This window comes from Scyliorhinus canicula, chromosome 5 (genome assembly GCF_902713615.1).
Source record: "Scyliorhinus canicula chromosome 5, sScyCan1.1, whole genome shotgun sequence".
Lineage (NCBI taxonomy): Eukaryota > Metazoa > Chordata > Chondrichthyes > Carcharhiniformes > Scyliorhinidae > Scyliorhinus > Scyliorhinus canicula.
Window position 1 is genome coordinate 48,049,829 of NC_052150.1, and position 24,051 is coordinate 48,073,879.

The window sequence follows — 24,051 nt, forward strand, 5'->3', positions numbered from 1 at the left end:
TCACAGAAAACATATCAAAACTTATTTTGTAAACTAATATCACACTAAGAGATTACGTGATTTTTCAATGCTCAGTAGTTATACCCTTTGATATTAAACCTTGACTATCAAATTGGTCATTAAAAGGCAGTTTTATTATTAGTTAAAAACCTTACATATTGAATTGATAGTTACCATTTACTCTGATATACTTTTAAGCATTTCAGCTCTATTACAACTAGATGTGGCATTTGGCCATGCCAAATTGCACTTAGGTTAAATGGGGTTGCAGGGTTACGAAGCTTGGGTGGAGATGTGGAGTTAAGTAGGGCTCTCTTTCCAGAGCCGGTGCAGACTCGATGGGCCTAATTGCCTCCTTCTACACTGTAAATTCTATGATATAGTTTCATGCACTTGGAGAGAAGCAAATCCAAACAAGTACATATCCTTCAAGTCCGAAAACTCAAGACTCGAAAGTAAGAGAAGGACTTGGACGTTATAATGAATGAGTCATTGAAAGATCTTGAGTAGTAGTGCAAGGCGATACAAAAAAATCTAGTGTAGTAGACGCACAAATCTCCTTGAACACTGCTGATACAGATTCTTGGAACCCGGGTATATAGGGTGTAGGATTTTACTCTTTGAAACTAAAAGTGGAAAAAATAATGTTCTCAAAGCTACCAAAAACATCACTAGAGACTTCCAGTTGCGGCTATGCGGAGCTAAGCCGCACGTTCGGCAACTCCCGCCAGGAACGGACTTTTGGGCTCTTTTTAGGGCCCCCAGCAGTACTTATTCGATGATTCCCGACGTGGGAAGGAGTCAGCAGCAGTTCCCCATCGGTATATGGCCTGGACCTGGAGTGAGGCGAGCAAGATAGCGGTGGCAGCGCCAAAGAAAAAGCGACGGAAGAAGCACAAGATGGCGGCCGGCAGAGACCTCGAGGCAATGAGGCGAGAGCCGTTGAAGGCTTCCATCGACAAGCTGCTGGAGACTCAGACAGCCCTGGGGGTGGCAACCCAGGAGATCCGACAGCAGGCCTCTGAAAGAGAGGCTGAGGCCTCAGCCCTCGCGGTAAAGGTGGAGATGTATGAGGCGTTCCATAAAAAGTGGCAGGAGCGGTTCGAGGAGATGGGGAACCGGTCGAGGCGGAAAAATTTGCGGATCCTGGGCCTCCCGGAGGGGCTGGAGGGGTCAGTCCTGGGGGCCTACATGGTCGTCCTGCTGAATTTGCTGATGGGAGCTGGGTCCTTCCAGGGGCCCCTGGAGCTGGAGGGGGCCCACAGAATACTGGCAAGGAGGCCCAAGCCGGCGATGCTGGTGCGGTTCCACCGGTTCGTTGACCGGGAGTGTGTGCTCAGGTGAGCCAAGAAGGAGCGGAGTAGCAGGTGGGAGAACACGGTGGTGCGGATGAGAGCTGGGGGAGGAGACCAGCGCCCGCTCTGGCGCTTGGAGGTGGGGCTGCTGGCAGATGAGGAGGTGGGCGGGCGGGTTCGAGGATGTATCAAGAGGTACCTGGAGGCCAATGATAATGGGGAGGTTCGAGTGGGGACGGTCTGGGAGACATTGAAGGCGGTGATTAGAGGCGAGCCCATAGGGAGAGGAGAGAGCAGAGAGAGAGGGAGAGGCTGGTGGGGGAGTTGGTGAGGGTGGATAGGAGATATGCAGAGGCTCCGGAGGAGGGATTGTTGGGGGAGTGGCGTAGTCTTCAGGCCAAGTTCGACTTACTGACCACCAGAAAGGCAGAAACTCAGTGGAGGAAGGCACAGGGAGCGGTGTATGAATATGGAGAGAAGGCGAGTAGGATGCTGGCGCATCAGCTCCGGGATGCGGCCAGGGAGATTGGTGGAGTTAAGGATAGGGGAGGGAATGTGGCGCGAAGGGGGGTAGACATCAATGGGGTCTTCAGGGACTTTTACGGGGAATTGTATTGGACTAAACCCCCAGCGGAGGGGGGGGGGGGGGGGGGGGGGGGGAAGAGAGAGAGAGAGAATGGGGCACTTTTTGGACCAGCTGAGATTCCCGAAGGTGGAGGAGGGGCAGGTGGAGGGACTGGGGGCGCCGATAGAGCTGGAGGTGATGGTCAAAGGGATAGGGAGCATGCAGTCGGGGAAGGCGCCGGGGCCGGATGGGTTCCCGGTCGAATTCTATAAAATGTATGCAGACCTGCTGGGTCCCCTGTTGGTTAGGACCTTCAACGAGGCAAGGGAGGGGAGGGCTTTGCCCCCGACTATGTCCCGGGCGCTGATTTCCTTGACCCTTAAGCGGGACAAGGACCCCCTGCAGTGTGGATCATACAGGCCGATTTTGCTGTTAAATGTAGACGCCAAGCTGTTGGCGAAGACCTTGGCCACAAGGATAGAGAACTGTGTGCTGTGGGTCATCCACGAGGATCAGACGGGGTTCGTGAAGGGAAGGCAGTTGAATACCAACATACGGAGGCTCTTGAATGTTATAATGATGCCGGCGGTAGCGGGGGAAGCAGAGATAGTGGTGGCGCTAGATGCGGAGAAGGCCTTTGATAGGGTTGAGTGGGGGTACTTGTGGGAGGTGCTGGAAAGGTTTGGGTTTGGGGAGGGGTTTGTCAGATGGGTGAGGTTGTTATATGAGGCCCCGATGGCGAGCGTGGCCACGAATAGGAGGAGATCGGAGTACTTTCGGTTGTACCGAAGGACGAGACTGGGGTGTCCCTTGTCCCCCTTGCTCTTTGCGTTGGCAATCGAACCCCTGGCCATGGCATTGAGGGAGCCGAGGAACTGGAGGGGAGGGTGCGGGGTGGGGAGGAGCACCAACTGTCGCTTTATGCAGATGACTTATTGCTGTATGTGGCGGACCCAGTGGGGGGAATGCCGGAGGTGATGAAGATTCTCAGGGAATTTGGGGACTTCTGAGGGTACAAGCTCAACCTGGGTAAGAGCGAGCTGTTCGTCGTGCACCCGGGGGATCAGGAGGAGAGGATTGGTAGGCTCCCACTAAAAAGGGCGGAGAGGAGCTTTAGGTACCTGGGAGTCCAGGTGGCCAGGAGCTGGGGGGCCCTACTCAAACTTAACCTTACAAGGCTGGTGGAGCAAATGGAGGAGGAGTTTAAAAGATGAGACATGCTGCCGCTGTCAGGCAGGGTGCAGTCAGTCAAGATGACGGTGCTCCCAAGGTTTTTGTTCCTGTTCCAGTGCCTCCCCATCCTTATCCCGAAGGCCTTTTTTGGGAGGGTCAACAGGAGTATTACGGGATTTGTATGGGTGCACGGGACCCCGAGGGTGAGAAGGGTGTTTTTGGAGCGGGGCAACCTCTGTGGGTACTATTGGGCTGCCAACGCAGCGATGGTGCGTAAGTGGGTAACGGACGGGGAAGGGGCAGCATGGAAGAGGATGGAGATGGCGTCCTGTGTGGACACGAGCCTGGAGGCGCTGGAAACGGCGCCGTTGCTGCTCCCTCCAACGAGGTATACCACGAGCCCGGTGGTGGCGGCTACCCTCAAAATTTGGGGACAATGGAGATGACACGGGGGGAGGTGGGGGTCTCGATGGGGTCCCCGATACGGGGGACCACCGGTTTGTTCCAGGGAGAATCAATGGCGGGTTCCTGAGTTGGCACAGGACAGGTGTTAGGAGGTTGAGGGACCTGTTTGTAGACGGGATGTTTGCGCGCCTGGGTGAGTTAGAGGGGAAATTCAGGCTCCCCCCGGGGAACATTTTTAGGTATATGCAAGGGCGTTTGCCAGGCGGCAGGTATCCCTCTGTTGCCCCCACGTGGAGTCCAGGACAGGGTGCTCTCGGTTGTGTGGGTTGGATGGGGGAAGATTTCAGGCACGTACCAAGTGATGCAGGAGGTAGACGAGGCCTTGGTGGAGGAGCTGAAGGGTAAATGGGAAGAGGAGCTGGGTGAGGAGAGTGAGGAGGGGACGTGAGCGGATGCTCTGGAAAGAGTGAACTCCTCTTCTTGTGCGAGGCTTCGCCTCATACAGTTCAAGGTGCTACATAGGGCTCATATGACCGTGACGAGGATGAGTAGGTTCTTTGGGGGTGAAGACAGGTGTACTAGGTGCTCGGGGAGCCCAGCGAACCATGCCCATATGTTCTGGGCATGCCCAGAGCTGGGGGAACTTTGGAAGGGGGTAGCAAGCACGGTGTCAAGGGTGGTAGGATCCAGGGTCAAGCCAGGCTGGGGACTTGCAATATTTGGGGTTGCAGTGGAGCCGGCAGTGCAGGAGGCAAAAGAGGCCGGTGTTCTGGCCTTTGCGTCCCTAGTAGCCCGGCGGAGGATTCTTCTTCAGTGGAAGGATGCGAGGCCCCCAAGCGTGGAGGCCTGGATCAATGATATGGCGGGGTTCATCAAATTGGAGAGGGTAGGGCAACACGGTGGCCTAGTGGTTAGCACAACCGCCTCACGGCGCTGAGGTCCCAGGTTCGATCCCGGCTCTGGGTCACTGTACGTGTGGAGTTTGCACGTTCTCCCCGTGTCTGCGTGGGTTTTGCCCCCACAACCCAAAAATGTGCAGAGTAGGTGGATTGGCCACGCTAAATTGCCCCTTAATTGGAAAAAATAATTGGGTAATCTAAATTTATTTTTAAAAAAATAAAAAATTGGAGGGGGTGAAATTTGCCCTGAGGGGATCAGTACAGGGGTTTTTCAGGTGGTGGCAACCTTTCCTAGATTTCCTGGCAGAACGGTAGGGAAAAAGGCCGGCAGCAGCAGCAGCAGCCTGGGGGGGGGGGGGGGTCGTTTCGGTGGGTTGGGTTGAAGGGACGTGTAAATGTGTTCTTTGTTTATGACGGGTGTTAATCTGTTTCTTCTTTTTCGTATTTACTGGGGGGGGGGGGGGGGGGGGGGTTTGCTCTTTCTTGTTTTTCTTAGTTGTTAATATTTTTTGTTAATATTTTCTGTTATTGATATTTTGTGAAAATCTGAATAAAAATTATTTTTAAAAAAACATCACTGGAAATTATGCAGAATTGTTTAAATTTGGTAATAACAGGCACAGACTACATATTGTAAACCCGAAATCTTTTGGTACAGAATGTAATGGTACTTTACCAAACCATTAAATAGCAAACATTGCAAGTTTTCACCCTCACTGATAGGCCAATTGACCCATAATAAAGGGACAGTTATTGCAAACTCATCCCAGAAACGCAAGGAAACTGAAAATGGAATTAAATGTGAATGAAATATTAATCTAAAATGCATAATATAATTTTTTTCTAGTAGACGAAACATATTGGTTTTCATATTTTGTATTTAGTGAGTAAACAGGTGCACAGCCACTGCAGATACAAAACAGACCGAAAATCAGATTACATCCTACATACAAAATTGGTCATGTACACACTATAAATAGCATACCATAAAGTACCATCCAGCCTAACCGAAGAGGCTCAGACGCCCAACTACAGACTGCTTAAGCATTGTTTCTTGTCATTTATAATATTGCCATTAGATTTTGATTTGCTGGCGTTCCCAACCAAGGGAGGAACAGATTGGCAAGTAGCCGGTGAAGAGCTGATAAGTCTGTGCAAATAGCCTAGAAAGTAAAGGCATGGCAGGGAACAATAGGAATACACAATGTGTGTCACATGGGAAATCTTGCTCGCTTATCATGGCCTGCATGACATGTGCAGCAAGTATCGCCAGTTAGAACAGCTCGAGTGCCATGCTTCGGAGCTGGAGTAGTAGTTGGAGTCACTGTGGGGATCCACGAGACAGAGCTACTTGGATGGCAGACTCCTGGAGGTGGTTACCTGCAGTTTAAAAATGTGCAGACAGAAAGGCACCAGGAAGAGAAAGAGTGGCAGAAATTTCATGAATGCATCTCACTCCCCAACCGATATTCAGTTTTGAATACTGGCGAGAAAGGTGGTTCCTCTGGGAAGTGCAAGCAGTCACAGGCATGACACCACAGGTGGCTCAGCTGCACGGAGAAAAAGATAACTGGAAGGACAATAATGGTAGGGTTTTGATAGTGAGGGGAATAAACAAATTTTTATGGCTGCAGACGTGATTTCAGCCTACGTTTCATCTCTGGTGTCAGGGTCAAGGCTGTCAATGAGCAGCTGCAGGACATTGAGTGGAGAGGGTGAATGAGGGCAGAGGTCTTGAAGGAAGAGTTTAGGGATCTGGAAAAGAAACTGAAGAACAAGTTTTTAGAAAGGAAGTACTCTCCAAATTATTTCCAGGGCCATGTGCTATTGAGTACGGAAATAGGCAGATAGACCACAATGAATAAGTAACTGGAGAGATGTGCAGAAGGGAGGTCGTTAGATTTCTGAAGCACTCATTCTGGGAAGTACAAGCCAGAAGGGATGCATCTTAACAACACAAGATCAATGTCCTCACAAGGCGCTTTGGGAAGCATTTAAATCAGTTTAGCAGGGGGATGGGTACCCGACAGCCGGTTCAGAAGGCAGAACACAAAAGTTGGAAATATAGGGACGAAAATTAGTATGTTTGGATGGCAGAGGAAAAGTTAGAAAATAGAAAACAGACATGGGAGATTGGCAATGCTAAATGGTATACATGTCAATGCAAAAAAATCCACAGAATAAGGCAGATTAACTGAGAGCACAGATTGGTACTATGATATTAGTTATTACGGAGATAGAGTTGAAAGAAAGGCAGTTTCCTTAGCGTGCTTCTTCTAGTTAAGGAATATGCCAAGCTAGCTGTATGACACTAGGGCTACATGAATAATATTCTTCTTTTCTTTTCATCTGTATGCTTAAAATGGAGGTATATGTTTTATGATCTCCTTTGTTCTGATCATGATGAATATGAGTAGCAGCACTGCTGGGAGGTGGGTGACTATAGGATGAGTCGAAATGCAGAAAGGGATTTGTCTAAGCTGGACATCTGTTCCTGCTATTATTGATAATGTGGGTAGGTTTGGCTCCTTCTCAGGCTATAAAATTAACTTCGAGAAATTAGGTTATGCCATTGGGGAGGTTTCTCCCCCCCTCCCCCCCCCCCCCCCCCCCCCCCCCTCCCCTCCCTTTTGATGGTACTTAGGATTTACTTATTTGGCTATTTCAATTACAGCTTCATGTCGGCAGCAAGATAAGGCCCCCCTTACTCGCATCTGTAAAGTGGCACTTACTTTGTTGGTCATCTTTAGCGATATGGTGGCTGGGTAGTATGGCACTGATCAAGATGAATGTGTTGCCTAGTTTATTATATCTTTTGCATATGCTACCAATTTTGCTTTCTGCTAAGGTCTTAAAAGGAAATGAATGAGGTGTTTAGCTTCCTTACATGGAAATAAAATAGAGACCTTGCTTAGAATTGGCCAAATTGCAGCTTCTTAGTTCAAAGGGAGGTCCGAGTGTGCCAAATATTAAGATGCATCATCTAGCCTCACATATCAGATTTATAAGAGAATGGGTAAGAGGGGACCACACCTCCATTTGGCTTGATATTTAAGTTGGCCAGTCTGAATACTCCTCGAGCTTTGTTTCTTAGGGATTTTGGGACTGTGCTGAACAAGTGTGAGAATCCAATAATTGTTAACACTCAGAGCGAGGGTGGTTTATGAATTGGAAGGTAGAGTTAACTTGACATCTGCTCTCTGTCCCATTCTGGGTAACCTAGATTTCCCACCAAGTTACATAGACCATGGTTTTGCTATTTGGAAGGATGCGGGACTTATTAGGCTAGAGGACATGTTTAGGGGCGCTTCTTGTTATCTTTTCAGCAATGGTGTCACCAATATGACGTCCGAGAGATCTACAACTTAAGAAATTTTATTCTTAATAAGATATTTCTGCAACATGATGCTAGCGTCTCCCCGGTGGAAAATATCCTGTTATCTAAAGAACCAAAGCAATTAATTAGCAATTTTTATGACACATTATGTTCTAGATTCTTACGAATGCACTAGAGACTCTGCAGTCCTGGGAAAAAGATTAGCGTAGAGATCTGGGAAAATATCAATAGAATCTCAGTCTGTAACAGAATGAAGAGGATCTAACTTAAAATATTGCACCGTCTGCATGTCATTCCAAGTTTAAGACCCCATTATGCTAAAAATGCAAACTAGTGAAAGGAGACTGACTATACACATCCGTCTGGTCCGGTGTCAAAATTAAATCCTACTGGCTGGGCATACTTGGAGCTTGAGAAGATATTTGATACAGCCTTAGAGCTTCACCCTTTGTTCTTGGTTCTGGGGCTCCCAGACAAAAAGATAATTGACCCCAATGAGAAAAGGCTGTACAATATCCTAACATTTGCAGCACGGAAGAATATCCTTTGTTCCTGAATCAGTTCAAAATTGGCATAAAGTTATTATGGACTGCATCCCAATGGAATTTCTAATCAGTATACTCCGATTCAAAACCAATCCATTCCAAAAGTATGGGGCCCTATCTCAAATACGCAGGCCCTGTAGAGTTCAACTTACTCCAAGGTTTTCCGTAAGTTATGTAGCACCTCCTTTATTGTACTAGACACGGGGCTCTGCACACTTTGCCATGTTTCCATGGCTTTTATCCTTTCTCTCTTTCCCCCCCACCGACCCGATCATGTGTCCTCTCTACTTCCTGTGTATGTGGAAGTGACGAGTTTACCGAGCTAATTGCGTTTGTTTCCTCCTGGCATTGATCACGCTGTTTGTACCAGTTTTGAGCATGTGTTGTACGGTTTGCAAAAAGTTTAATACAAATATATATATTTTTAAAATTAGTGTGAAAGACACAGAGGAGAACTTTTAAAATACACGGAAAACTCTTTTTTAAGCCAATGCATATCAAGCACGAGAGGGGAAGATTCTCGGCTCAGTTCTAGGGAATGAAGCTAGCAGGTGGAAGGGATATCAGCTGGGAAGCACTGGCAGAAGGGATCATAATTCAATTAGATTTAGGTAAGCTGAAGGACCAAGGAAGACCGGGGTAACGGTCTGAACTGGGTTAGCTAGAGTAGACTGGAAACAACTACCTGAAGGTAAATCAGTGCTAGATCTGTGCAATGCATTCAAATATGAGATAGTAAGCGTTCAGAGCTAGTGTGTTCACAGAGGAGGAGGGTGGGACTAAAATCCAGAGCCTCCTTTGATTCAAACAGCTTCAAAGGAAAGGATAAAGAAAAAATGGAAAGCTTGCATCAGATGACGAGGACCTATTACTGCAGAAAACCTAGAGAGGTATAAAAAGTGTTGAGGCAAAACTAAAACGGAAATTAGGAAAGCAAAGGCAGGACATGAAAAGATATTGGCAAATAAAATCAAGGAAAAATCCATAAGAGCAAGAGGCCAACAAAAAAAAGATTAGGGCCTATACCGTGACTCTATCTTTAAAGACAGATGATGTTGTATGGTTCTTAATGAATACCTTGTATCGGTTTTCACAAAAGGGATGATATAAACATGGCCATTATGAATGTGAACTATTAGATTAAATTAAAGGAACAGAGACACTTCGGGAGTGTATGCCCACAGATCCCTGAAGGTGCAATATAAGAGTTGTACGGTTATGCTGGAGCTATATAAAACCCTAGTTTGGTCATATCTGGAGTACTGCAAGCAGTTCTTGGCATCACACCATAGGAAAGATATGATTGCACTGGAGAGAGGGCACAGAAGAGATTTACGAGGATGTTGCTTAGATTGGAATTTAGTTATGAGGAAGAAACGGATAAGCTAGGGTTCTTTTCTTTGGAACGGAGGAGGCTGAAGGAAGATCTAATTGATCTTTATGAAATTATGAGTGGCCTAGGTAGAGGTTCTATCCCCATGGTTGAGGGGGTCCATATCTCGGAGGCATAGATTCATGGTAAGCAGGAGTTTCAGAGGGAATTTGAAGGGAAATTCTTTCAGTGGAGGATAGTGGGGATGTCAAACTCTCTGCCTTAAGGAGAGAGGATAGAGGCAGAAGCCCTCATTGCATTTAAAAAGTACTTGAAATGAAAATCGCTTATTGTCACAAGTAGGCTTCAAATGAAGTTACTGTGAAAAGCCCCTAGTCGCCACATTCCGGTGCCTGTTCGGGGAGGCTGGTATGGGAATTGAACCATGCTGCTGGCCTGCCTTGGTCTGCTTTAAAAGCCAGCTCTTTAGCCCTGTGCTAAACCAGCACCAGAATACAATGGAAGAGGAATCATAGAATTTACGTGCAGAAGGAGGCCATTTGGCCCATCGAGTCTGCACCGGCTCCTGGAAAGAGCACCCTACCCACGGTTAACACCTCCGCCCTATCCCCATAACCCAGTAACCCCACCCAACACTAAGGGCAATTTTGGACACTAAGGGCAATTTATCATGGCCAATCCACCTAACCTGCACATCTTTGGATTGTGGGAGGAAACCGGAGCACCCGGAGGAAACCCACGCAAACACGGGGAGGATGTGCAGACTCCACACAGACAGTGACCCAAGCCAGAATCGAACCTGGGACCCTGGAGCTGTGAAGCGATTGTGCTATCCACAATTCTACCGTGCTGCCAATCTTGGATGCTTGTCCATAGATACCTGAAGGCAGCAGGAGAAGTGAACAGGGTAGTTAAGGTGGCATACAGGATACCTGCCTTGATCAGTTGTAGCATAGATTACAAGCGCAGGGACATTACTTTAGGAGCTGTACAAAACTTTGGTTAGGCCACAGCTGGAGTAAGGTGTGCAGTTCTGGTCGCCTCACAACAATAAGATGTGATTGCACTGGAGATGATGTAGAGGAGATTTATCAGGATATTGCCTGGGATGAAGCATCTGAGCTCTGAAGAGAGGCTGGATAGGCTCACGTTGGTCTCTTTAGAGCAGAGAAGGCCAAGGGGGCACTTGAATGAGGTGTATAATATTGAGGGGTATGGACAGGGTGAATAGGAAGCAGCTGTTTCCCTTAGGTGAAGGGTCAATAATGAAGGGGCACTAAGGTGAGGTGCAGGAAATTTCGAGAGGATTTGAGGAAAGGATTTTTCAGCCAGAGGTGATGGAAGTCTGGAATGGGCTGCCTGGGAGGGTAGTACTCCTTTAAGTACTTGGATGAACTCATGAAATGTCATAACAGTCTAGGCTATGGGCCAAGCGCTGGAAAATGGGATTAGTGTAGATTTAGTGTAGTTTTGTCAGTGCAGAATCGATGGGCCGAAGGGCCTCTTCTGTACTATATCACTCAAAGCAGCTGAATTGTTGAAACCCACAAGACATGGACCAAGAGATGGACAGTGGGATTAGGCTGGATGGCTACTTGTCCGCCAGCATAGATACAAATAGGCCAAATGACCTCCCTCCATCCTGTAAATTTCTATGATTTTGATTGTATTACCACCATTGTGTACACATCTTAGGCAACCATTAATCTTTACAAACTACCAAATGTCAGTCACCAATTTGCTGATAAGGCAATAATATTTTCAGCTCCAAAGGGTTGTTCTAAAGACATACTGTACAGTGGAAAATTCCAAACATTAAAACATATAAACATAAATCATTACAGGTGTATATGGGCATTGTTATGCTGGAAAATTCTAAACTACAGCAACTAATTCTGACTGTTAGTTCTAGCATATTATCTAATAAAAATAATTTTAACATAATCTAAATTTCATTGGTTATGCATGGATAAACAACTACAATGCCCAGAACCAGGTACATGTTTAAAGAATAAGATAATTACATTGGTCTTCCATAATTATTGCGACAAATACATCCAGCAAGTGGTGCTATACAACACAATCATTTTTGCCCACAGGATATCTCCATGATTTTGTTTAAAAATAATTTGGTTTTGCGCTTTTTGACATAGACTATTAAAGACTTTACTGAAATTTAAAATAATTTCATGGGTTTAATGTCCATGTACTAGCTATATTTGAGTAATAGTATTAGCCTTAACATTAAAGGCAATTGAAAGAACATCCTGTAAGATACTGAATTCCAGTAAACAAGGGAAATGTTCCCAAAAATATATTTGAAATTAAAAAAGTAAAAATGAACACATCTAATTTCATTGTTCTCCACTGGCACCTTACATCAACCCAAACCAAACATTTCAAAGTGTTATCACAGTTCCGTCCTCTTCAATGCCTCCTCTGCTGAGAGCTAGGCTATGCCTTGCCTCAGCTTTGATGGCGCTCAGTGTTTTAAGTATATTTCCATTATTTTTTTTAACAGAGCCATTGAGTGTCAACTCCTTTTGCAGTCTCTGACTCAGATTACCAGTGTTCATTCGAGAACTGGTGAAGGATGAAGATGGCAGTTTTACTGGAATGCTCTGTAGTTCACCACAGCCCTCAATAATAATGTCAGCTTCTTCATCACTTTCCTCTTCAGGATTATAGTTCTGCACTACATTGGCAGAGGGTAGGCTATGATGACTGGTTGAACTGTCATTGGAGTTTCCAGAGCTACCAGACATACGACTGCTGCGGTTGACATTGTTCCTCTGGTTCACTGGCTTTACCGTAATGATTAGATTGTGACTGTTGGCAATCATCATGTCTGTAACTTGATCAAGTGTCTTACCCATCACTTCAATCCCATTCACCTCTAGGACTTCATCATTAACAGCAAGGAGACCTGTACTTTCAGCTAAGCCTCCAGGAACAAGTCGCGAGATGAATATACCTGGAACTTTTTCTAGTCCATGAGCAGTCACCCTCACACTGGTGCCATCTCGAATGTAAAATCCCAAGGGTTTTTCACACCCATGTTTGTATAATCGGACTCTCCGGTGTGTTTCAGGCAGAATATCTACATCAATGATGGAAGAAACCGGTCTGAAGTCTTGAGGAATACTGATGCTGAGGTGAACACGTTTCCGGAGGGTATCATTACGGAGACCAGCCAAAGGTTTTTTCTTTCGTGTCAGTGAATCTGTGCCAAAGAGATTGTAGTCTACCTCTTCTGTAAAAGTTGGAAACAAAATTATAAAATGTTTAGAAATTCAACAATATATAGAAAAAAAACAGAAACAAAGGGCAGCACGATGGCGCAGTGGTTAGCATTACTGCCTCATGGCGCCAAGGCCCCAGGTTTGATCCCGGCTCTGGGTCACTGTCCATGTGGAATTTACACATTCTCCTCATGTTTGCGTGGGTTTCGCTCCACAACCCAAAGATGGGTAAGTGGATCGGCTACACTTAATTGCCCCTTAATTGGGAAAAATGAATTGAATACTCTAAATTTATAAAGAAAAAACAGAAACATGCCCTTAACATTTGATTAGATTCTTGATAAAAATATATCAATGCAAAAGATCGTTTAAAACTTATTCAAATACAATTTGAATATAAAAAGTCTACACCTTAAAGTCAATGTACATTCATGTCAAAAACAGCAATTAGAATTCACAATGTTACACAATCTCCCTCTGTCATTGGTAGGCTGGGTGCAGGCAATTAAAATGAAGGTTTTGCTGCATTTTTGTTTTTATTTCAAGGTCTGCTGGTCTTTTTATCAAAGTCCTTCTTCATGGGGGTGGACAAGTTGATCTCCTTGCTCATTTGAGGGGTGGGGGGTGGCAGGATTAGGAGGGTGATTCTGCAGAGAGGATGGCAGGCAAGGTTAGGCCTCCCGTCGCGGGTCGGGATTGCGGGCACTGGTAACTGCGCCGCTTCTGATGACTCAAGGAAAATACTCGGTGAGTCCGGTGGTGGCTAAATTGAAGATTTGGAGGCAGTTCAGGCAGCACATAAACTGGGTGGCGGGGGGGGGGGGGTTTGCCAATCAGGAGGAATCATGTGTTCGAGCCGGGGAGGATGGATGCGAGGTATCAGAGATGGGATGAGGGGATTAAGGAAAAGATTGATTTGCGATTCGTGAGCCTAGAGGAGTTGGGGGAGAAGTATGGATTGGCACAAGGGGAACAGTATAGGTATATGCAGGTTCGGGACTTTGCAAGAAATGTTTTCCCGACATCCCTGATAGCACCGGACACCTTGCTGCTGGAGACGGTGCTGTCAGCGGGGGTGTTGGGAGAGGGGATTGTTTCGGCGATCTATGGGAAGATCCTGGAGGGTAGGTCGTCTACTGAGGGTATTTAAGGCAAAGTGGGAGGAGGAACTGGGGTGGGGTAGCGGCACTGGAAGAGGGACTGTGTGAGGTGCTGCAGAGGGTAAATGTCTTGACTTTGTGTGTGAGGTTGGGGCTGATGATATAGTTGAAGGTATAGGCCGACTTCACAAAATCAAAGATGTCTGTGAATGGTATGGGAGGGGTCCTGCGAACGATGTGCATATGTTTTGGTCATGCCTGAAGCTGGAACGGTTTTGGAGGACGATGTTCAGTACAATCTCAGGGGTCTTGCATGTGGATGTGGAGCCCGGTACCGTCAAACCGGGGGGGGGAGGGGGGGGGGGGGGGTTCCTGGGTTTGGGTGGGATTGTTTCTGTATCGTTGGGGTTGTTCTTTTTTTTCTTTTGTATGGTGAAAATGGTGAACATCTATCGAATAAAAATATTTCTAAAAAGATCATTCACAATATTACAAATGAGATAAGGAAAACATTACAATTTCAACAAACCAATCTGCTCATCAAGTCCAAACTATTTTTAAGTTTCAGAAACAATATTTATTCTCATTTCATATTGCCAACTTTTTGAGTGGTGACTTTTTATTTTCAGATTTAAGATGTATTGGGGAAAAGAAATGCACATACTAGGAGTTCTACATTCAACCCCCCTTTTTGTCATCTCATTACTAGCCTGGAATCAGATCAGGGTCACATTGAGAAAATGTGCTACTGACAAAGTACGTTGTATACTCATCCAGTAGTACACTCCCCTTTGGTCATCTGATTTAAGTTCAGGTCCCGGGAGTTGTCAAAAATAAAGCAACTAGAATTGATGCACCCTAATATAATACGTCTTTTTGTGTTCCCATCACCTGTTAGTATGGGTAATTGATCGAAAGTCTGCTGCCCTCTTAGGACACAAACAGCACCATGTAAAATCCGTAATTGTGTACATCTACGCATAGGATTAGAAGCCGATTTAATCTCACATGATTAAGTTTTCCTTTTCTTTTTATTTATAAGTGCCTTGTGAATTTGTATTGTAGCGAGAAACCAGAAAAGGTTAAATTCTTCATCCCCATCAGTCCCATGAACTTGAGGTGTAGGATGCGTGCTTTGTGCCTCTTGACTTATTTTTGTTGTCACATTGTGAAACAAGATAACCGAGACAATCTAGAAATAAGTACTGGGTCAAATACAATCTTGAAATAAGTGCTGGGACAACTAGACAGGATGATAAGCAAGTTGACATATGTTGCGTTTTGAAGGAACTCTCATTTCTGGGGGTTTTCTCTACAATAACACTTGACACACCCTAGGTGATTCATCAATGGCTGTGTATTTGACTGGGGGGGGGGGGGGGGGGGGGGGATAATAAAGGTCTTAAGCTTTCCTTCAAGATTTGTGTTGACGTTGAAAGGATCGCTGAAAGTTTAATTTCTACCCAGAAACAACAGGGCAATTATGTTTAATTCTAATTTTACAATGTACCTAAAGTAGCAAATTTAAAAATAAATAAGTTTTGAGATTAACTGTGCAACAAGACTTATCTTCTTTCTGTAATATAATGGCTAGTGTACAAAAATCACAGCTTAAACAAATCCCTCCACACATTTCTTCAACTTAATTTTAACTCCCAGAAAAAGCCAGATGTAAGGCAGCATTTTAACTTCATAGAACATACAGCGCAGAAGGAGGCCATTCGGCCCATCGAGTCTGCACCGACCTACTTAAGCCCTCACCCTATCCCCGTAACCCAATAACCCCATCTAATCTTTTTGGACACTAAGGGCAATTTAGCATGGCCAATCCACCTAACCTGCACGTCTTTGGACTGTGGGAGGAAACCAGAGCACCTGGAGAAAACCCACGCAGACACAGGAGAACATGCAGACTCCGCACAGATAGTGCCCCAGCAGGGAATCGAACCTGGGACCCTGGCGCTGTGAAGCCACAATGCTATCCACTTGTTCTACCGTGCTGCCCATCAGTCCTTCCAGTATCCATTCAACAAAAATATAAAATTGTGAAGAATTAGAATACTAATGCTAACTGTTAAAGATTATACATACATACATACTAGATTATAGAGATACACTTTTGATTGAGGGCTGCAGATGTAAACAGTAACTGCATTAGTGCACAACGACATGCTGATAAGACAACCCCGTGTGCAAAAAACATCAAGTAAGAAGAACACAAGAAATAGGTCATATGGCAGTGCTCCACAAATGTTTTTCTGCTGTGACACCTGTCATGTTCTATATTAAGTAATGATTTTTGATCTACTAGCTGGGAACCTGAACTTGAATTTTTATAGGGAGACTTTTTAAAACTGAGAACAAAAGTGACTTGAGATCGCAGGCCATGCTGACTTCCCCAATTTGCAATACTATACTGTTCACTGCATTAGGATTGACAGTCTATCTGCAAAACCCATGAAGATAAATGAATTCAGGAATGTGATGGACCCTCATCTCCTGTGTCATTAGCAAGGCATTTATGGCAGTCTAATGAGGTATTCATTTAACTGTTGGAGATGAACCATTAAGACCAATCACTTGGACAATAGGTCACTGATTAAGACAGCTTTCCAGACATTGGCTAATCAGGTTACCCATGAAATGCATGGTCAATTATCTTTTAAGACCAGAAGAAATATGAACAAGATTAGGCAGTTTGGCCCCTCGAGCCTGCTCCGCCATTCTATAGGATCGTGGTTGATCCGACATTCCTCACATCTGCGTTCCTGCCCTTTCCCCGCCCGTAACCCTTGATTCCCCTACTGATTAAGAATCTATCTATCTCTGCCTTAAATATACACAAGGACTCTGCCCCCACGGCTCCTTGCCCTCACGGCTCCCTGCCCCTTAAGAATCCAAGTGTTTCAATGAGATCACCTCTCATTCTTCTAAATTCCAACGAGTAGAGTCCCAACCTGTTTAACCTTTGCTCATAAGACAATCGCTCCATGCTGGGGATCATCCTAGTGAACCATCTCAATCGCCTCCAAAATCGTAATGGGGGCGACTCAATGGGACAAAAGGTCCCGTTTTTGGCATGTTTAGCAGGCTGGTTGTGAGTTACACCCAAATCCTAACAGATATTCCCACTCTCTCACACACACGCAGACACACTGTCTGATATTACCGTCTCTCACAGATACTCTCCATCTGAATTGCCCTTCCTCACACACATAAAGCCTGTTTATATATTACTGTCCTCACACAAGCCCAGTCTGGTAGGCCACTCTCTCTCAAAACATACAAACCCAGTCTGACATTCCCCTCTTTCACAGACAGACCCCATCTCACACACAAATCCAAGGAAATATCCAAATACCTCCAGAAAGCAGTAATTTAATTTGTTCCAGGGACCTTTCCGGTATACTTCCACTTGTCTTAAGGGGAATATTCTATTTTCTAAGGCACGTCAATATCAGAATAAGATTTCAATATAATATGTAAGGCTTTGGGAGATGAATCGAATTGACCTCATTTGATCACCTATATCGTTCTGCAAAATGGCTGCTCCCAGTTCTCTGGGGTGGGGGAGGGAGATGTTGGAGGCACCACTTTCACGATTGAAAAGTTCATTGAAAATAACTCGCGTCATTGTGGGCTGCAGGATGTAACTGACGGGTTGTCAGAATTTCTAAATAGAATTGATGGGGAACAGTGGTTCAGAGAGTTCCAAAGGATGGGACCAAGGCTCAGTCTCAAGATGATAAATATTTCATATCATATATAATAATCCAGTATATTTCTAATTGATTTACAAAAATGAATCACCAAATCAGTACCCCTCATTCTCTTAATTTCTGGCTTTCTTCTTGTAACTTCCTTTGTTGTGGTGAATGTTGGATTAGTGTCCTCTCTCAACTTGGGAGTTAAAATAAAAGTTAGAAAAATCAATATTGATTAATAGCGGTGTGGTTGGTTGACACCAGACCTATCTTTAACACTCCTACTTAGAATTAACTGACGTGTGTTTCCCACCGTCACAGTTTCTCCACCTTGCTAGGCCTGCTTCACATGTCATCCTCTGATAAAGCGCCATGGGTGTGTCACAAGTGAGAATTCAGTCTCACAATTTTCTGAGAATTCAGTCTCACTAAGTATACTGTAATTGCACTCAGTGGACATTTTAAACATTCTGCTGACGTACTTCATCAACCCACTCCAAAGTCGGATTCACCCACCTGTCAACTGGATTTATGATGGAACACTAGTTTAGTCTCCCAGGATGTTTAGTTGCGTCTATTATTTGTCCGCCCAATATTTTCTGCATGTTTATCAATGGATGTAATTTGGAGACAATGATTTTGCCTTCTCTGTTTCTTCATGTATTGTTGACATTGAACAAAGAACAATACAGCACAAGAACAGGCCCTTCGGCCCTCCAGCCTGTACCGGTCATGATGCCACCCTTGGTTATTGTGGTAGAGGATTTTAATTTTCCCTATATTGACTGCAACTCACTTAGTGCTAAGGGCTTGGATGTGGCAGAGTTTGTAAAATGTATGCAAGAAGGCTTCTTGGTGCAATATGTCGATAGTCCAACTAGAGAAGGGGCAGTACTGGATCTGGCATTGGGGAATGAGCCTGGACAGGTGGTTGAGGTTTCAGTTGGGGAACATTTTGGGAGTAGTGATCACAATTCCGTAAGTTTTAGGGTACATTTGGATAGGGATGAGGGTAATCCTTGAGTTACGGTGCTAAACTGGGGAAAGGCAAATTATGATAACTTTAGGCAGGAATTGAAGAATTTGGATTGGGTGCAGCTGTTGGAGGGTAAATCAACATCGGATATGTGGGAGTCTTTCAAGTGACAGTTGATTAGGATTCAGGAAAGTCACGTTCTTGAGATAATGAAGGATAAGTATGGGAAGTTTAAGGAGCCTTGTATAACAAGGGATATTGTGAACATTGTCAAAAAGAAAAAGGAGACTTTTGTACAGCCTAGAAGGGTGGGGACAGTTGAACCCCTTGAAGAGTATAGAGAAAGTAGGATGGTACTTAAACAGGACATTAGAAGGGTTGGAGGGGGTCATGAAAAGTCTTGGCAAGTAGGATTAAAGTGAATCCCAAAGCTTTTTATTCACATGTAAAAAGCAAGAGAGTGGCCAGGGAAAGGATTGGACTACTTAAGTAAGGACAGTGGGGGAATCTATGTGTTTAGCCAGAGGAAATGGGCAAGGTTCTAAATGAGTACAAAGTTCACCAAAGAAAGGGACTTTGTGGAAGATGATTCTTGGGTAGGGTGTGTGGACAGTCTAGATTACGTTAACATCGAACAGGAGGAGGTATTGCGTTTTAAAAAAGATATTAAGGTAGATAGGGCCGGATGGGATTTACCCCAGAATACGGAGGGAAGCAAGGGAGGAAATAGCTGGGGCCTTGACTGACATCTTTGTTTCCTCATTGGCTACAGGTGAGATCCCAGAGGTCTGGAGAAGAGTTAATGTGGAACCACTGTTTAAGAAAGGGAGCAGGGATAATCCTGGAAACTATACGCTGGTGAGCCTCATGTCGGCAGGAGGTAAATTATTGGAGAGAATTCTCAGGGACAGAATTTATATCCATTTGAAAACAAATGGGCTCATTAGCTATAGACAGCATGGTTTTGTGAAGGGGAGGTCATGCCTCACTAACTTGATCGGTGTTTTTTCAGGAGGTGACAAAGATAATTGATATGAGTAGGGCGGTGGATGTTGTTTACATGGACTTCAGTAAAGTCTTTGACAAGGTGCTTCATGGCAGACTGGTACAAAAGGTGAAGTCACACAGGATCAGAGATGAGGTGGTAAGATGGATACAGAACTGGTTCGGTCACAGGAGGCAAAGGGTAGCAGTAGAAGGGTGATTTTCTGAATGGAAGGTTGTGACTAGTGGTGTTACCCTGAGTCAGCCAATCATGACGCTTTCCCCCCCTAAATGTTCAGGAACATTTACAACATTCTCATGTGGTTGGTTTGAAAAAAAAGGATGAAGGGCTGAAGAGTCAATTAGAACACTTGAATCAGGCAACCAAATCTGGATTAAAGACATTAAGGCAGATCCAAAAACGACATTTAAATCAATGGTCTAGGTAAAAAAAATAATTTTCCAGGAACACTACGAACACAGAATTGTACTCGAGAGAATCAGTCCATAAGTTTGGAGAAATCATACAGCCAGCAACACTAGACTTTAGAAAAATGAGTGTTGACTTTTTGAGACATATAGGATTCTCAGAGGGCTTGTCAGGGTGGATGTTTCCTCTTGTGGGAGTCTAGGACCAGAGGGCATAACCTCAGAGTAAGGGGACTGCCCATTTAAAACAGAGATTAAGAGAGATTTCTTCTCTAAAAGGGTAGTGTATCTGACGGATTTTTTTAACCACAGAGTGTTGGAGAGGCTGGACTGTTAAGTAAGTGGTTAATTAATAGAAAGCAAAGAGTTGGGATAAATGGGTGTTTCTCTGGTTGGCAATCAGTAGCTAGTGGTGTCCCTCAGGGATCCGTGTTGGGCCCACAATTGTTCACAATTTACATAGATGATTTGGAGTTGGGGACCAAGGGCAATGTGTCCAAGTTTGCAGACGACACTAAGATGAGTGGTAAAGCGAAAAGTGCAGAGGATACTGGAAGTCTACAGAGGGATTTGGATAGGTTAAGTGAATGGGCTAGGGTCTGGCAGATGGAATACAATGTTGACAAATGTGAGGTTATCCATTTTGGTAGGAATAACAGCAAACGGGATTATTATTTAAACGATAAAATATTAAAGCATGCCGCTGTTCAGAGAGACTTGGGTGTGCTAGTGCATGAGTCACAGAAGGTTGGTTTACAAGTGCAACAGGTGATTAAGAAGGCAAATGGAATTTTGTCCTTCATTGCTAGAGGGATGGAGTTTAAGACTAGGGAGGTTATGTTGCAATTGTATATGGTGTTAGTGCGGCCACACCTGGAGTATTGTGTTCAGTTTTGGTCTCCTTACTTGAGAAAGGACGTACTGGCACTGGAGGGTGTGCAGAGGAGATTCGCTAGGTTAATCCCAGAGCTGAAGGGGTTGGATTACAAGGAGAGGTTGAGTAGACTGGGACTGTACTCGTTGGAATTTAGAAGGATGAGGGGGGATCGTATAGAAACATTTAAAATTATGAAGGGAATAGATAGGATAGATGCGGGCAGGTTGTTTCCACTGGCGGGTGACAGCAAAACTAGGGGACATAGCCTCAAAATAAGGGGAAGTAGATTTAGGACTGAGTTTAGGAGGAACTTCTTCACCGAAAGGGTTGTGAATCTATGGAATTCCTTGCCCAGTGAAGCAGTTGAGGATCCTTCATTACAGGTTTTTAAGGTAAAGATAGATAGTTTTTTGAAGAATAAAGGGATTAAGGGTTATGGTGTTCGGGCCAGAAAGTGGAGCTGAGTCCACAAAAGATCAGCCATGATCTAATTGAATGGCAGAGCAGGCTCGAGGGGCCAGATGGCCTACTCCTGCTCCTAGTTCTTATGTTCTTATGTATGTTCAAGGCTGAGATAGAGAGATTTTAATCAGTAAAGCAATCAAGGGTAATGGGAATAAAGTGGAAAAGTGGAGTTGAGAATTGTTTCAGATCAGCCGTAATCTCATTGAACGGCAGAGTCGACTAGATGGACCAAAGTGGCTTACATCTTATGTTCTTAGACATCAATGACATGCAAAAACACAGCACCTCCCACTAGCAGTGCAATGCTCCCTCTGTATTGTACTGTAGTGTCAACTGTGATATCTGTGCTCATGCCATTGAGTGTGTTACCAACTGAGCCACAGATGGAAGGACACAGTAAGAAGTCTTACAACACCAGGTTAAAGTCCAACAGGTTTGTTTCAAACACGAACTTTCAGAGCATTGCTCCTTCCTCAGGCTGAGGAAGGAGCAGTGCTCCGAAAGCTCGTGTTTGAAACAAATGTCATTTTTGGATCTTCCTTAATGTCTTTAATCCAGATTTGGTTGCCTGATTCAAGTGTTCTAACCTGGTGTTGTTAAGACTTTTTACTGTGCTCACCCCAGTCCAACGCCGGCATCTCCACATCACAGATGAAAGGAATTATGATAGAAGGGAAGAGAGAAATAAAGCACTACCTAAATGTATTTTGCCAAGGCTATATTTGGAGATGCTTGGACAGTGGTTAAAGCAGAAATGAAGCAACTGGGTTGTAACCAAGCTTTCAGCAGAGCGTTAAATTGGGCATTGTTAGACAAGGGTCACCAGCTGAATTTATTCCTCTACACACAGTGGCATCACCCGAAGCTCAAGTAAACAAACTGGTTTTGCAAAGCAAAGGGATCTCTCTTCCTTGTTATATAAATAACTTTAATGCAAATGAATTAGTATTGCCAAATCGGCAGGAAACAGCAAATGGGGATAAGGGGTTCTTTTTCAGGTTGGTGACCTGTAATCAGCGGGGTTCCACAGGGATCAGTGCTGGGATCGCAACTGTTTACAATATATATTAATGACTTGCAGAAAAGAAACAAATGTACTATAGTCAAATTTGCAGAAGACACGAAAGTAAGTGGAAAGACAAGTTGCGCGAGGGATACAAACAATTTGCAAAGAGATACAACACCTCCTCTTAAACAACACCTCCTCCAGAATAGTCCTCAATACTGGGGCCCCGCAAGGCTGCATACTTAGCCACCTACTATACTCCCTGTACACACATGACTGCGTGGCAAAATTTGGTTCTAACTCCATCTACAAATTTGCTGACAATACGACCATAGTGGCCTGGATCTCGAATAACAACGAGTCAGAATACAGGAGGGAGATAGAGAACCTAGTGGAGTGGTGCAGCGACAACAATCTCTCCCTCAATGCCAGCAAAGCTAAAGAGCTGGTCATTGACTACAGGAAGCAAAGTACTGTACACACCCGTCAGCATCAAAGAGGCCAAGGTGGAGATGATTAGCAGTTTCAAATTCCTAGGGGTACACATCTCCAAAAAATCTGTCCTGGTCCACCCACGTCGACGCTACCACCAAGAAAGCACAACAGCGCCTATTCTTCCTCAGAAAACTAAGGAAATTTGGCATGTCCACGTTAACTCTGACCAACTTTTACAGATGCACCATAGAAAGCATCCTATCCGGCTGTATCACAGTCTGGTATGGCAACTGCTCGACCCAAGACTGCAAGAAATTTCAGAGAGTTGTGAACACAGCCCAGTCCATCACACAAACCTGCCTCCCATCCATTGACTCCATTTATACCTCCCGCTGCCTGGGGAAAGCGGGCAGTATAATCAAAGACCCCGTCCACTTGGCTTACTCACTCTTCCAACTTCTTCCATCGGGCAGGAGATACAAAAGTCTGAGAACACACACGAACAGACTCAAAAAGAAGCTTCTTCCCCGCTGTTACCAGACTCCTGAACGACCCTCTTATGGACTGACCTCATTAACACTACACCCGAAATGCATTACCCGTGCCGGTGTTATGTAGTTAGATTGTGTACCTTGTGTTGCCCTATTATGTATTTTCTTTTATTTCCTTGTCTTTTCATGTACTTAATGATTTGTTGAGCTGCTCTCAGAAAAATACTTTTCACTGTACTGCGGTACACATGATGATAAACAAAAATCCAAAATCCAAAGCCAAAAAGTGGGAACCAAGTTGGCAAATGGTGCATACTGTGGGAAAATGTGAATTTTGGAAGGGAGAAAAAAAGAACAGAGTATTATTTAGATAGAGAAAAACTAGGGTGGCACGGTGGCGTGGTTAGCACTGCTGCCTACGGCACTGACAACCGAGGTTTGATCCAGGCCCCTGTCTGCATGGAGTTCGCACATTCTCCCAGTGTCTGCATGGGTTTTACCCGCACAACCCAAAGATGTGCAGGTTAGGTGGATTGGCCACACTAAATTGTCCCGTAATTGGAAGAAAAAATAATTGGGTACTCTAAAAATTTATTTCAAAAAATAAAAAAATAAATGGAGAAAAACTGCAGAAAGCTGCGACACAAAGGAACTTAGTGGGCAATTGTGCACGAAATACAAAGCAGGTAATCAGGAAAGCTAATAGAATCTTAGCCTTTATTTAAGGGGGTTGGAGTATAAGAGTAGGGAAGTTTTGCTGCAATTGTACAAGGTACTGGAGAGACCACAT

The 24,051-nt window shown here is 44.7% G+C and overlaps 1 protein-coding gene across 2 annotated transcripts in view; it reads right to left on the minus strand.

Annotated features, from left to right (window-relative positions):
• Positions 1-11,289: 11,289 nt before the first annotated feature.
• pard6ga (par-6 family cell polarity regulator gamma a) overlaps positions 11,290-24,051 on the minus strand; it is a 71,227-nt gene continuing 58,465 nt past the window's right edge. For both annotated transcript variants that reach the window (XM_038797013.1, XM_038797012.1), the window contains one exon: positions 11,290-12,805. In XM_038797013.1, coding sequence (XP_038652941.1) covers positions 11,952-12,805 — 854 coding nt within the window. In that variant the 3' untranslated portion in view covers positions 11,290-11,951. The remainder of the gene's footprint in view (positions 12,806-24,051) is intronic.